This window comes from Physcomitrium patens, chromosome 13 (genome assembly GCF_059467195.1).
Source record: "Physcomitrium patens ecotype Gransden chromosome 13, ASM5946719v1, whole genome shotgun sequence".
Lineage (NCBI taxonomy): Eukaryota > Viridiplantae > Streptophyta > Bryopsida > Funariales > Funariaceae > Physcomitrium > Physcomitrium patens.
The window spans coordinates 14958942-14974223 of NC_143422.1; the positions used below are offsets into that span (position 1 = coordinate 14958942).

The following is a 15282-nucleotide window of genomic DNA, read 5'->3' on the forward strand; positions in this document are numbered from 1 at the left end:
AGCTTTTTTAGATAATTTTTGCTAGAAAGTATTCTTAACTTTTTCTTAAAGTTGCCTATTATATTTATTTTTTTAATCTACTCTATTTTATTGTTTTTATAGTCCTACAAAGTAAATAGATTTTTTTTAAATTAATATTATTACTAAATGTATTTATTAGCTCTCTATCTTTTATTTATGCCTTTTTAAAATATAATTCATATTTTTTCTTTGACCTTATAGATGTATTATATTACAACACTACTTTGACCACATCAATCTTAAAGGCTATGTAAGTAGATATAGATACATATTAAAGGAAAATATTAAAAATTGATTTATTGTATTTTCAAGTGAATCTAAGAGAGAGTGGATTTTTCTATGTGCCATGAACAAAGAATTTAATTTCAATTCATAATTGAATAAAAGTTTCTAAGTTCCTTATAATCCAAGGACTTCAAAAAAAATGTAATTATGTCTATATATATAGGTGACACGCCTAGTTACAAGGACTTATTTGCCTTGATATTTAGAGCTGATTCTGATATTGGACTTGTTATAGAACCATTGTTGTTGTTGTGGATAAGTATCTCTATGACCACATTGATGTGTCTCTTTGGTGCATTAAGTCGAAATGTTTTGATAAATTTATTTATTGTTTGTAATTCTATTGAGATTGCATTGCATGTTAGCATGTTTTGTGATCTAAGAATTTTTTGATTTATCCTTGTTTTCTTTTTGATCAAAATATTTGTGTTTGTTATAGGAATTCTAAAACTATTTGGATCTAGACTTGGAATAGATGCAAGATTAAATTTTTCCATTGGATATAATGGACCAAATTTATTAAGGACGTTCAAAGTTAAATCTTAATTACTAAATTTGAAGTAATTATTTTAATAATTTTATTTTTATTTTTTAAAATAAGTATATTGCATCTCTAATAGATAATTGGATTTAGTACTTGAGACAAAGATAATGCCATCTTCTTACTTGCATTAAATACATTCATTGTTTTTATTTTATTTTTATAGAAAAGGCTTTGTAATTAGTAAAATAAACAACTATAGAATTTTTTTCTAAAGCCCTATTAGGTAGTATATTAATAGTAAAATCTTTATTTGTACTTAATATACTCTTTGAAATTTTATCTTATGTTGATGTTATGGCTCTTTAGATTATAGTGGCAATTGATGTAATTACTATTATTTTAAAATATTATAGAGATGTATGCATTGTCTTTTACATTATCATTTGAATTACAATAAATAAATATAGAATTAATTAGAATTATATTGCTTGATAGAAGCAAAGGGCCGAGTTTCAACTTGCTTTGTAAATTTGTAGTATCTTTAGTTTTGTATTATAGCCTACTTGCACTCACTTAGGCTTTTTTCTTCTTTTTTTTTATAAAAATAAATTCATTTAAGTTGAGATTAAAAATAACACTTAAGTAAATGATTTTTTTTTAATTTGAAAATATATGTTATGAATTGATGTTATATACTAGTGTAGCTATTATATACAAATTTTTAATTATAGGTACTTATTAAGCATTGAATATAAAAAGATATTATTTCAGTTTAGTCTTAATTAAGACTACGTAGTGTTTGATTTTACATCTTGTAGCCAAGAAAAATTAACATTACATTGGAATATTTAGATAGTTGATAAAAACAAAACTTGTTATTAATCAAATTATGAACTTTTATCTCTCACTCATATTTGCTACCAAATTCCATCACAATAAAAAAAAAAAAAAAAAAAAAAAAAGAAGTTTTCTTTAAGCCAATTTCATTGTTAAGATCTACTCTAAATACATCATTTCAACGTTGTTGCCCAAATATTGAGATTCTCAAGATATAGCACTTACGCCCAAGCACAAAAAGTCATCAGTTTGCTTTTTAATTAAAAGAGAATTTTATTACAAATAATTAGTACACTAGATTTTTTTTTTTTTTTTTTTAAAGTCCAAAACAAAATATTACATCTATTCTTAACTAAAAAATTACTGAAATATATATCTAAAATTTACAAATTTGTTATATCAATTGATGTTTTTTAATATTTTTTAAGCACATTTATCTCAACCATCTACATTCTAGTAGAAAATTAATTCAAAATATTTGTTTATATCAAAGAAAAGTTATAGTCAAATTGCACAAAAGTGATTAGAATTTTATTGCTCACTACATATATTTTGTTATAAACATGCATAAAACCATGGCCTCAAGACTTTTTAATTGTTAGAATTTTAGTATTTTTAGAATTTTTGACATCTTTTAGATATTTCTATTACTTTCTAATAATTCTTTAAAATCTTTAGAACCTTCTTGGATCTTCTATAAGATTTTAAAATATACTATACTTATGTAGAAGTTTCTAAAAAATTCTCATAATCTTCAATAATAATAAAAAGATCTTCTATAGTTTTCTAAAACAAATATAGAATATTATTTTATACTTCTATGATATCTTATAATTCTTAGAATATCTCTTGAATTTTTTTATTGAACTTAGTTGCAATAATACAAATAAAGAAGCACAATGAGGATTATTTTGCTTTTATCAATACAAATTTTGAAGCAATTTAAGTATTGAATTATTTCTAATCTTATTTATAAGTTAATAACTTATTTGTGTTGTATTTTTAAATCTCTTAGGTCCTTGTCTTTGTATCTTTGTTCAATAGAATTTTTAAAGTTAACATTATAAAAAGAAAATCTAATATATACATTGTAGCATACAATAAAATGGAGCATGAAAATTAAGATTTGAGATTTAGGCTTTGTGTCTATTGCCAATACAACTATGATTGTGCTACACAATAGAAAATTTATTTGTATTGTAACCAAGGTAAACTAGAGGATATAGTAGATTAGTTGAAATTCTTGCCAAAAAAAAAAAAAGTTTATTTATTTGCTTATTTTTTTGTTTATTTTTTTTTTTTTTTAAAGGTTTTAAAGTATGAAAGGATACTTCTACAATGCAATAGCATCCTATTAAAAATATATCAAGAAGGATTTAAGAAAGGACTAGAAGAATGTTGTTGTAATTGGTATTTGCTATAACCTACTAATAAACATGTTGGAGGAATAAGAAGTGCTTGTATCATACAATCTACAAAGAAAAAATTGATTTATTCACTCTACTTGATATAAGCCAAGTGAGTTGTTATCTATTTGTTACTCAAGAAACTACATGTTATTGTTAATATATGCAAATCCAAAGAAGGTTATAATAAATCAAGAGCTTATACAACAAGTTCTTATAAATTATGCAAAGGCACCATAATTTGATATTTTATTAGCAATTAACTTATCAACATTCTTCTTATCTCATATAAAGATGTACTAGTTGCAAAAGTCAAAGGCTTTATAATCCTCAATTGTTTTGGTAGAGGCTACTTATACCTCAAAATATCTTTAATAGATATTATAAAGTAAGCATTAATTTTATCTCCTTATAAATCTTTGACTGATTTTTATATATTTTGAAGGATAAGATCCAAATTTTGATCCAAAAGCTATTTGGAATTCTAACCAATGTATATTTTTAATTTTATTTATAATACTAACATTGATTTTTCTTAAGAACCTCTCAAAAGACTTATTCATAGTAGCTTCTTAAATTATAGTTATATTGAATGATGTATTTAGAGTAGATCTTAACAATGAAATTGGCTTAAAGAAAACTTTTTTTTTTTTTTTTTTTTTTTTTTTATTGTGATGGAATTTGGTAGCAAATATGAGTGAGAGATAAAAGTTCATAATTTGATTAATAACAAGTTTTGTTTTTATCAACTATCTAAATATTCCAATGTAATGTTAATTTTTCTTGGCTACAAGATGTAAAATCAAACACTACGTAGTCTTAATTAAGACTAAACTGAAATAATATCTTTTTATATTCAATGCTTAATAAGTACCTATAATTAAAAATTTGTATATAATAGCTACACTAGTATATAACATCAATTCATAACATATATTTTCAAATTAAAAAAAAATCATTTACTTAAGTGTTATTTTTAATCTCAACTTAAATGAATTTATTTTTATAAAAAAAAAGAAGAAAAAAGCCTAAGTGAGTGCAAGTAGGCTATAATACAAAACTAAAGATACTACAAATTTACAAAGCAAGTTGAAACTCGGCCCTTTGCTTCTATCAAGCAATATAATTCTAATTAATTCTATATTTATTTATTGTAATTCAAATGATAATGTAAAAGACAATGCATACATCTCTATAATATTTTAAAATAATAGTAATTACATCAATTGCCACTATAATCTAAAGAGCCATAACATCAACATAAGATAAAATTTCAAAGAGTATATTAAGTACAAATAAAGATTTTACTATTAATATACTACCTAATAGGGCTTTAGAAAAAAATTCTATAGTTGTTTATTTTACTAATTACAAAGCCTTTTCTATAAAAATAAAATAAAAACAATGAATGTATTTAATGCAAGTAAGAAGATGGCATTATCTTTGTCTCAAGTACTAAATCCAATTATCTATTAGAGATGCAATATACTTATTTTAAAAAATAAAAATAAAATTATTAAAATAATTACTTCAAATTTAGTAATTAAGATTTAACTTTGAACGTCCTTAATAAATTTGGTCCATTATATCCAATGGAAAAATTTAATCTTGCATCTATTCCAAGTCTAGATCCAAATAGTTTTAGAATTCCTATAACAAACACAAATATTTTGATCAAAAAGAAAACAAGGATAAATCAAAAAATTCTTAGATCACAAAACATGCTAACATGCAATGCAATCTCAATAGAATTACAAACAATAAATAAATTTATCAAAACATTTCGACTTAATGCACCAAAGAGACACATCAATGTGGTCATAGAGATACTTATCCACAACAACAACAATGGTTCTATAACAAGTCCAATATCAGAATCAGCTCTAAATATCAAGGCAAATAAGTCCTTGTAACTAGGCGTGTCACCTATATATATAGACATAATTACATTTTTTTTGAAGTCCTTGGATTATAAGGAACTTAGAAACTTTTATTCAATTATGAATTGAAATTAAATTCTTTGTTCATGGCACATAGAAAAATCCACTCTCTCTTAGATTCACTTGAAAATACAATAAATCAATTTTTAATATTTTCCTTTAATATGTATCTATATCTACTTACATAGCCTTTAAGATTGATGTGGTCAAAGTAGTGTTGTAATATAATACATCTATAATACAAAGTTATAATACAAAGTTGTAGAGCCAGGAAAGCATACTTCTTCATCAAAAGCTTAGGAGCATTCCAGTGTGATTTTGTTCCCATTTAATCCAATTAAAAAGCTGAAGTATATCAACCTTGCAACACAAGATGTTTAAAATGTAACACACAACAGATTGATGCCCCTGAGGCAAACCCACCACTGTCAAACTTGATTGAAAAGGAAATCTCACTTCACGCATTCAGAAAAGAGTGTCAAAAACTGCGTAGTAAAGAATTGAAGTAAATAGAACTATGCACTTTGCAACTTTCTCCGCAGCTTGTTAGGTAAAAAAAACAATAATAAGAAGAAGAATAATAACTATAAGAAATAAAAAGTCTCTGTCCATACAAACACAACTTTGCACTAGAACAAGGTGTGTGTTGCGAAGACTTGCGTAGCACGGTGAAACGATATCATTCAGACTTGCAACTGATCACTAGTTCGGCAGTGCACCCACAATCGGAACATGACTGAAACCTGAACTATGAATACGGCAAAACTGAACTGCAGCATTCTTCGTGATCTGTGCCAGATGTCCTGCCAGAAGATCTCGGTGTTCTCGCATCCAGTTGGCTTATCCAGATCCATAACTCGTGGATATCAATTGGGCACGGCCAAAAGCGGACTTGCAACATTGACATTGGAATCCATAGCGGCGGAATTCTCAGCTCTGCGTAATCGATCGCACTCCCTCTTTGTCCAGCCACTCCAGCACAATATTTTTTTGCCATCGTGACTGCATGATGAACTGGACTCCTACCTGCTATGAATTGTGAAAGCCTTGTGTGGAAAAATCTGTCGGTGTTTCGGAAATGTTGGCTAGAAATGTATTGTTGAATGGGTGGGTGATGGTTGGTGGAACTTTAATGTGTTGCAATTCCGGGGGTAAGCTTTGGATTTAATGTGGTTTGCATTTTTCAGGAAGAAGTCGGATTGTGAAGCCATTGAAGTGTACAACGCGGTCTGAGTCATGATGCCAATTCCGCATGCATGTGCTGCCCCTTGGCAGCGGAATTGTCATCGCATTGTAGCGTCCATTCCAGCCGCAGAGGGTTCAAGCTTCCCGAAGATTGCTGCAGGTAGTGTAGGAGCACAGGAAAGTAATCAGAAGATTAATATCCTGCTGGCTGGTGTGGTGAGTGCCGCCGTGTGTGTCAACGTGAGCCTCCAGGGGTGCGCTGTGGCAGCCAGCACTAATGTGCCCAACAATGGCCGGACGTGGTTTCCGTGGGAGCAGACCACGCCGGAGCAATTTGAGCCAGAGCAAGGCACCTGCTCCACATGCATCGGCGTTGTGGATGACACTTTGGGGTCTTGCAGTGCCACCACCAACTGTGTTTCCTCCTTCGACGACAGGTCCTGTGGCAACTCCTTTCAACAATTTGCTGTGGCACCTCCCTGCAGCTAATGGTGTTGCATAATTATCGATTTTTTGTTCAAGGAAAATTAGGTTTTCTGTGCAGCGTTTCCAAATGCCTCTGAACCGAAAGCATTCTTATTGTTTGTCAGGCCGAGCTTCTTCACAGCACCGTGGGAGTTTCCGGGATCTTTGAGGGCTGCTGTTAGTAATTTACAAGAAGCTTTAGAGGGTTCCGGAGCTTTCATCAAGGAGAAGAGTGACAGGTTTGTGCATTGATCTTACGAACGTGATTGAAGTGGTCGCTTGTGGTTTTCAGGATAGTTCCATCAGTCTTCGACAGTGTCGTAGAATTGATACCTCCGCATGTGTTCCGTTCAACGTTTGACACTGGTATGAAATGTATGCTTTTATAGATATAGTTGTGTGTGAGAGCTGCATTGAACGGCCATGTAGCTGCATTGAAGTGCAGATACATTTACGCAGTTTTCAAAGGAGATGATGGCGTTAGCGACGATGTGGAATTCTTATTCAGTGATCCCTCTGTTGATGCAACTGTAAATGTGAGGTCTGCCTCTCGTGCTAAAGATTACAAAGACAGCGGCAGAAATCGCAAAAGACTCGAAGCCCTACGCATGGAGCTTGGCTGGGAACAGGTACTTCTTGCCAAACTCATCACGCATTCATGATCATTTTCCAACAAGGAATTGCTCACTTCAAGCCTATTCAGAGGCAAGAGCATATTCACGTTGTACCGCAGTTTGAATTGCATTGTTTTTTCTGTCAACCAGGTTCTATGCCTTGAAATTTTAGATCGAGATTTAGTAAGAATTCACCCTAAGGAGTGCTGTGTGAGTATTGAACCCTCTTTTTACACATATGAATTGGGGCTTGCAGGTGCCAATTTTGAGGAACCGGCAGAGGCGGCTCTTTTTCATTGAATCTCCGTGGGACACTTTCGGTCCGGAGCCACCTCCTACGATTGACTATAAAAATGGAATAGACTTTGTGCCGGACTAGAACAGGCAGTTCACAGCAACAGGAAATAGAGGCATACTAAAAGTGGACAAATTCTGATGATAAACCCTAAACTAGGTGAACTTTACAATGCCAACCTCCGTCTTGGGGGTAGCTTCGAGTGCTCCCCCTTTCTAGTTTCAGTTGGGTTATAACAGGTATGAAATCCCATCTTTGTGTAGCTAAATTATGTAATGATATGCAAGTCTTTTACCGAGAATCTACGCAAAAGATTTTCAACGAATCCTTTTATATGGATACACCCTAATACCACTCTATCGTATGATCTTAGTGTGTTTTTGATTTGGATCAACAGTAGCTAGTCTGTCTAGTGATGGATCCAATAGTCAGGGTTGGTTGCATATGGTGGAGGTGTTCTGGATAGTAGGAAATGAAGCAACAAATTTGATGCTTCTAATTTGATGCTTAAGGAATTAGCAAGGTCCTTCCTTAAAATGCAGGACCAAGGAAAGTGTGAAGATGTATTTGATGCTACTATGTACATGTCCATCAAAATGGCGTGGTGTATTTGAATTAGTGTGTTCAGAGTTTTTCTTCCCCAAAGTGGTCCAAGTTCACAATAAATGCGTGTGTTATTTAAAATACAGATACAAGTATTTGTAAGCTGCAGCTACATGTTGTGTTACTCCAATAATTGAAGTAGTGGTTCTATGAAACTGATCAACCTAAGCATGCTTGAGTAGCTCAATCGCAACCTTTGAAGGACAGGTGCCTGGATTTCAATTAAAGAAAAGCATTCGAATGCGGTGTAAATCAGAAGTTTCACACGGCTTTCGATTAGTGACTGGAAGAGAGGTGATGTTCCCTACATCTGCAACTGTGCGTTTCAACCTTCGACCCGTATGAGGGCATATGTCACCAACTCATGAAACTTCCTTACTCTTGTAAAACTCAAAGAACCAATAAACATGATTGATAATCGGTTGAAGTGCCTAAAGCACATGCCCTACCGTGCGGATGACAGAAGTCTTGGTCCAAAAAAATTCAGTCAAAGAGGTGAAATGACGATTACATGTAAAATTGGAACTGTGGAGTTCGGGTAGAACGGGGCAATGCTGAGCCCAGTGAGCTCCTTTAGCCCTGTTTTGTACTGCAGTGCATTGTTGTTCGTGTTTGCTCGCAAATACCATTCTAAACACGCCACAGAAAATTGTAAACACAGAATTCAACTGTAAAGAGCACCTCCAGGCATTTGTGAATTGTGGATAACCAGCTTTTGTTACTGAATTGAACTAAAAACATAAAAGGGATAATCCAGGCATGTTAGGCATATCAATCCATCTCAACGAACATAACTCTCCCACATGTTGAATCAGAGCTGGACGCCTGAGATTGCATCTAAAATAAACCTAAAACTTGTGTACATGTACTTATATCCCATTGAGATGACGACCCACAAATCGAGTATAAACAAATAAAGCTAAACCTCTCCGAAATGATGTATCTAAGACGACGACAACGATTGTGACGATGTTGATAATGAAAATGATGATGATGATGAAGATGATGATGTATTGATACAAATGCAACTTCCACAATGTGTGGATAATGCTAATGACGAACATGGCTCCTAAATCACGAGGCAAGATATTGTTGATCTATAAACTTCTGTGTACTAATTATTCACAATAATCTGCGCTCTAGCTGACTCTGTCACCAACTGCATTGAACTCCCCGCCCGACTCGACTAGACCACTCTCAAAGCAACTTAGGACCTATCAATGTAAAGGTTCTGTGCAAGACTTGCTTTCAACACTTAAACATGCAACTATGACACTGCATCCTTCTCTATTTTACCCTGTGTGCAATCAACCTATCATGGAGTTTAATGGAGAGTCCACGGATCAACTCATGATTGGTGAAGCAAGCGCTTGAATCATGTGTATGCGACCACCCGTCGACGATGAAGACACCTCATTTTCATTCCCTTCATGAATCTTAGCGGGATTTATGTGCGGAGGCTTTAAAAATAGACTTCATTTTCATGATATGATCTCTAGCTCGACTAACTGAATCTTTACAACCAGGCCTGCATGCAGTCCATCTTCCTCCATCAAACTCGAAGACATCTCAAATGAGGGTGTCTAGGAGCTAGATCAATCTTCATGTACAATTCCAAACCTTCTGGACCATCACGAGTGGTGATATCAAAGGCATGGTTGATGTGCTGGTTGCGGTGGAGTTCGTTGAGACTAGCTTGATGTCATAAATTCGGAAGCTAATCGACCACTCCACCTTATCCTTTGGTGTGATCGTCGATGTACATACCTTGCTCCAGGAGCTTCACAACGTCTGCTGGGCGACGTGGGAGTAGTTCCAGAGATCAAGAGACGAGAAGATATCGGAGTTTTGTCGCTTGATCTGGATGAGGGCGGTAACGTCTTCAGTGTTGGCCTTCGCCGACGCCGTAGGAGGGCACCGCGAGTCTTTTCCAGAGGATGGTTCTTGCAACAATGCGCTCCAGTCTAAATTATCCAGGTTTCCAAGAATGGAATCCTCATGAGTCTCGCCGTCGCTTCCACTTCCACTGCTCTGCGGATCGGTATACTCCGTGCTGTTCTCGGGGTAGGCAGGGGTCTCGAGATAGGAGTTGAAGTTTTGGTAGCAATCTGGTCGCCGAGGGCTCAAGGTGAGGCATGTGTGCGAGCGAGATTGATTTAAGATACTGGAGGACGGCATAGAACGGCTCTGGGTTTCAGCATTGGATAGCAATGCCATCTGCCCTGAGAACTGGTTCAAGTACATGTCTGAGTGGCGCGACTTGTACTCGTCGAGACTGATGATCTCCTGCTTGATGGATCCATACTGCGATTGATCGGAGTAGGCAAAGCGACCTCCTCCGGAAAGGATGTCTGGAGAGCCCATGTGCTCCGAAGGCAGCGTACCCATGTGCTCCTCGTGAGAAACTGCTCTCTCTTCCACTTTCGGCTTCTGGTTTTTATTCTTCTTGAAGACGCGGCACACCACCCAGCCGTCGTTAACGTGAGCAGGTTGGCCTGGACCATCGTCGAGGCGGAACTCGTGCATAATCCAGTCGGTCTTGACGCCGTGAGGGGCGCGGCCTTGGTAGAATACGAGGGTTTTGCGCATGCCGATGAGAGTCTGGAGCTTAGTGTGGATAGGTTTGTCGCGCCCTGTAGCCTTCCAGAATCCTTGGGTGGTGGCGCGGTTGGCGCGGTTGCCCGTCGGGTACTTCTTGTCCTTGCGACTGAAAAAGTAGTAATCGGTTTGCTTCTCATTTGAGTCGGCCTGGATTTTGCAAAGATCTGTTGCATGATTTAACACCCGAATTTTAGGTGATGAAGTATGGAGTCAAATATCACATCAGGTGGTGTGGTTTTCAATCCAGTTCTTAAGGCTATGTTCCGGGTCCCAAATCTATTGACATCCCTCAACATGAAAAATGCTACGAATACTCTGAAATGAATTGTTGCATACCTTGAAGATCCCATGGCTCTAGCTTGTACAGGTCCAGGTCGCGGATAAGGTCGAGTTCGACCTTGCGGGCGGTGACCCTCATGGGAAGGTAATAGCCCACAAGTTCTTCGTCTGTGGGATGGAACCTAAAGCCTACAGGAACTTTGGCAGTTAACTGATTCATCTTCCTGCAATCGCCTTCTTATGGTAACTGTCAACACAAGCACATCACAATTGATCAAATCATCAGTCTAACACTGTTGCCAAATTATTTGGAGGCTACAAAACTACAGAATCGGAAGAAAGTGTCCCTTCCACTGGCACACTACGCGCTGAAACAGTCGGGCTAGACCAGCAAATCCAAAGCTCAAGCTTGAACCACTCCGACAAGTTTCAAAGAAAGGGACGCAGAGAGAAGACAAACCAGATAGCAAATCCTTTTCATAATCACACAAGCAACTCTCCAAGGATCCAGTGTGCCAAGTAACTATCTGCCTAAGCCGCCAACACGAAGCGACTTGAAGGCATTCAGACCATGAACACAGATATATTGAACCTCTAATTCGATCAACCTCTGAGACAAAACCTTCGAAAAAGGAAAAACTTGGAGAGGGAGTCGTTGACATCATTTATAATCCTGGCCTCCTCTGTGCAGACAGACAACATACCCACCACAACTGTGGAGGTGCGTCGTCACCAAGTCAAATGAAGGTAAACTATTCTCAGTCACTCCAAGACCTTATCATATACCTCCTATCCTAAGCGCGCAGCAAATCAGACATTCTGATGACAACCCCCCCCCCTAGACGCCTAGTTATACGGGGGCACATACTCCACATCATTTTGACCGGCCGACCAACAACAGAGGGAAAAGACGCTAAGCTTTTCCAGAACTTTAGCTTCTTACTGTACAAAGTAACATTGTCCAGTAATTGATGGACTCCACGACCCGGCTTAAGGGGGGCTTCATGTGAGCTGGAACTTGGATGATATGAAGTTGAACGCGTTTGGGAGCCTACCATCCAGACCCAGCCAGATGATTTCCATTTATGTGAACTTTCCTACGATGCACGAGGCGGGCGGAGGTTAGAGTTCACAGCCTGAAACATCATCTATCAAGCCCCGCAGGTCCAGCAGTCGTGGCCACCTTCAGAAAACCCCGCTAATTCAGCCGCAAGATGTTGCGGCTGCATGCGGCAATTTGTACCTCTTGTACAAATCGAGAACCCTCCACGAAGGGTCAAATGATAAACTACCTTCGTCGGAAGACTGGAGACCAACTACCTGGACCAAAGGACAAAACTGGTAAAAACCCAAGGCAATAAGATCGTTCTCTGAAGTTCTTGGACAACTTAACACACGTCATTATTCGAGAAGACTCGGTAACTGCAGGAAGCCATAGAACCTGCATGGTAAACCTGATTTTCTCTTTTAACAAAAGGTAGATTCTTTGTGACTCAGCAAATGACGATATGATAGCAAACTCTGCACAGGAAGTCCGGGACAAAAGTTGTACAACGCGTCTGGAACTGATCTGCCACATCTATTACAGCTAGACTCCTGAAAGAAGGAATTTTTTTGTTACTTGTCTTCATTCTCTGGGCATGACTACCATCAGATAGTGTAACATATTTCTGAGCGACGCTGTACTGTATAGATTTACAGCGTTCGGTTTTTGATGGCATACAAAGCTGTACTGAAGGTTAAGCAGTGCAGGTACCGGATGCGCAAAAACTAAGCGTCATAGACCGTTTTCAACCGCTTCAGAGACAACTCTGAAGTACAGCCCGAAAGCCAGACAGCAGATCCTGGGGCTACGCTCATTGAAAAACAAGGACGAGTCTGTCAGTGTAAGCTGTTAGAACATGATACATGATAGACAGTGTCCGGGCACTCAAGCTGGTGCCAGAACAGCGTATTATGTACTTAGTCATCGGCTTGGTCATCAGCTGCTGTGGATTGTGTGTCAGGTTCAAAGAGGCGGACGACGGTAAAGATCTCGGAATCACTAGGTTGCTTGCACATCACTCTTACCTGATACCAGAAGGAGAAAACATAACCGGCCAAGGAAGGAAAGCAAGAATAGATAAATAAACAAGCAAAATGACGCTGGCAATCGACTATCACACTGACAAACAGAGAATCACTGAAAACTCGACCATGAACGTTAAAAATCGACGAAAGGAATCAGATCTGAATCTTGCCGACCCGCATGCATCACCGACCAAGATGATTTCAACCTGATTCCTGGGTTCTGAAAGCGGTAAAAGTAGCAACGATCTCTTCATATGACATCCCTCCTCGCTCGGTGTAGTCGAGATCCTCAACTCATTTGTTTTTTACAGGAAGTACTAAAACAACACACTACCACGATGACAAGACTTGAACAAGCTGGAAGAACGGCAACAAAACACACCATTATGACCACGACAGACCTGCAACTAGACGTTTATCGTGCGATCCATATTGATCCATATCATGCGATCGTACCTCCTAGTACCAATCTGAGGATATACTGGACCAAGCTTATATTTAGACAACTAGGAAAACGAGGATGCGATGGATTGAACATCATAGATGTACTACAAGACTTATTTTCAATAAGTCTTTCAGCTCGAAAGCAGGGAGTAAGGACGGTCTAAGGATGTTAAAAGGATTTTGAAATGGATTCGAATGTTAGATTTCTAAAAGGAACCTCACCGGTGATGACGATCAAGACAGTTCCAGATTTTTGCAAGTCCTAGGCCAGCGTTAGAATCGCTTGAAAAAAATAATGTATTGTACATATGGATCACTACAGAGCAACGCAAAATAATCCTAACAGAGAGGCTGGAAGACAGGATTGAGTCCGACACAGGAAGCTAAGAGGAAGGTATCTTCCTTGAGTGCCTATAGAGCAACCGTCCAGAGCTTACATCCGAATACACATTGCGAATCACATAGCTCGCTAGAAGAATGCCAACAAAAAACCGTCAATACTAGAGTAAGCAGTGCGAAACTCTAAATCTCACAGAAGCTCTCATCTGAGCACGCATATTAGAGAGGAGAAGTGACTTAACCATGCAAACTTGCACGTGGATTTCAACCTTAAAAATTTAGGTAGTTTCCGGTGCTCCAAGATGTTCAAAGCCTTAGACTCTGCGCATTACTGTAATGATTACTCAGGCACTGATTACTATGAGCGTCACCAATAATTTTACACTCCAATGTTTCATAAATCTCTTCGCTCATAGATGGAAGATCCAGTCGCTTCACAGAAACCATCTTAACATACTTTGTACTAAACTTCGCCTCCAGAAACGACCAAAAAAAAGAAGAAAAAGAAGAAGAAAAAAAAAAAAAACACGCACATCAACCCAACTACACACAGTCGACTGTGACCAATCACCAGTTCCGAAAAGGCGCAAATTTAGAAACGCGTGCTTGTTTTCGTTCATCGCAGCGACTGATCGACACATTTTCTGACCATCATACTCATCAAACCTCTTTAAAAACAAACCCAAAGCTACCACTTACCGAGCAACAGAAACCTGGCAACAACAACTCCCTCGAGGAAGCACATCTAAAACCCCTCGCAAAAAAATCCACCGTCCATGACAGACTGACACCATCCACTACCAATGCAAGACAGAGACAACCCCCTCACATCGCTCTCAACAGTACGAGATCTTTACCTAAATGGGCTGATCGACAATCAGAAACTCCACCGCATGCAGAAAAAAAATTGCAACCAAACTAAACGGTAGGGGGGGCTCAACCACACGTTCTTCTGCACCGAGCTTAGAATGAACGCTTTCAAGCAGGTGCAGGAGGGGAGGGGGTTGGGGATGTACAACAGATCGAGTGTTCAGGCTCTGCTGGAGATTGAGAGAGGGGAGTTTGTGGGAACTCCAGAGACGGGAGGGGGGAGGGGTGTGTAAGGAAATTGTGAGGGGAAAGATTAGAGGTTGCTAGATGGCGTGGATTATAAAAGGGTGAGGCGATGAGCTCAAAAGTGGGGAGAGCCGTCTTGTCGGCTTACACGCCTCCCCAAACACACCAACTAATGTCTCTCTCTCTCGCTCTCTCTCTCTCGCATCTGCGGCTGTTTGTTCCGGAGCGGTCTGCCCGAAGAATAACTGGCTAGTTAGTCAGTCAGTCGTGCGGAAGGAACCCCCACCTCGGTGCCACTCAGCCGTCATTTCCCCGTCCAGCGTTGGCCCTACCTTTCTGGACCCCCTTCTGTTGTCCC

The 15282-nt window shown here is 37.7% G+C and overlaps 2 protein-coding genes across 8 annotated transcripts; one reads left to right on the top strand and one right to left on the bottom strand.

Annotated features, from left to right (window-relative positions):
- Positions 1-5691: 5691 nt before the first annotated feature.
- On the top strand, positions 5692-7857 carry LOC112290559 (uncharacterized). 2 transcript variants are annotated; one of them, XM_024536942.3, is made up of 5 exons: positions 5692-5913; positions 6161-6595; positions 6749-6862; positions 7069-7252; positions 7494-7857. In XM_024536942.3, the coding sequence occupies exons 2-5, from the start codon at positions 6210-6212 to the stop codon at positions 7614-7616; spliced, it is 807 nt and encodes a 268-aa protein (XP_024392710.1). In that variant the 5' UTR covers positions 5692-5913; positions 6161-6209; the 3' UTR covers positions 7617-7857. The 2 variants fall into 2 exon arrangements, with proteins under 2 accessions (XP_024392710.1, XP_024392709.1); XM_024536941.3 differs by lacking the exon at positions 5692-5913 and having other exon boundaries at positions 5919-6595.
- A 1269-nt stretch (positions 7858-9126) lies between these two features.
- Positions 9127-14977, bottom strand: LOC112290558 (uncharacterized). Of its 6 annotated transcripts, none has more exons than XM_024536939.3 (3): positions 14726-14977; positions 11073-11262; positions 9127-10900 (listed from the first exon to the last, which is right to left on the bottom strand). In XM_024536939.3, exons 2-3 carry the CDS (start codon positions 11233-11235, stop codon positions 9918-9920), a joined length of 1146 nt encoding a protein of 381 aa, XP_024392707.1. In that variant the 5' UTR covers positions 11236-11262; positions 14726-14977; the 3' UTR covers positions 9127-9917. The 6 variants fall into 6 exon arrangements, with proteins under 6 accessions (XP_024392707.1, XP_090111559.1, XP_073394490.1 ...); XM_090255433.1 differs by lacking the exon at positions 14726-14977 and adding an exon at positions 12071-12335; XM_073538389.1 differs by lacking the exon at positions 14726-14977 and adding an exon at positions 11959-12335.
- Between the last annotated feature and the right edge of the window lie 305 nt (positions 14978-15282).

Excerpts from the sequence above, each read along its gene's own strand:
- LOC112290559 (XM_024536942.3), top strand. The coding sequence starts at position 6,210 with ATGATGCCAATTCCGCATGCATGTGCTGCCCCTTGGCAGCGGAATTGT. Across the intron at positions 6,596-6,748 it reads GTTTCCTCCTTCGACGACAG|GCCGAGCTTCTTCACAGCAC; the intron begins GTCCTGTGGCAA and ends ATTGTTTGTCAG. Across the intron at positions 7,253-7,493 it reads TGGAGCTTGGCTGGGAACAG|GTGCCAATTTTGAGGAACCG; the intron begins GTACTTCTTGCC and ends TGGGGCTTGCAG.
- LOC112290558 (XM_024536939.3), bottom strand. The coding sequence starts at position 11,235 with ATGAATCAGTTAACTGCCAAAGTTCCTGTAGGCTTTAGGTTCCATCCC. Across the intron at positions 10,901-11,072 it reads AGAGCCATGGGATCTTCAAG|ATCTTTGCAAAATCCAGGCC; the intron begins GTATGCAACAAT and ends ATCATGCAACAG.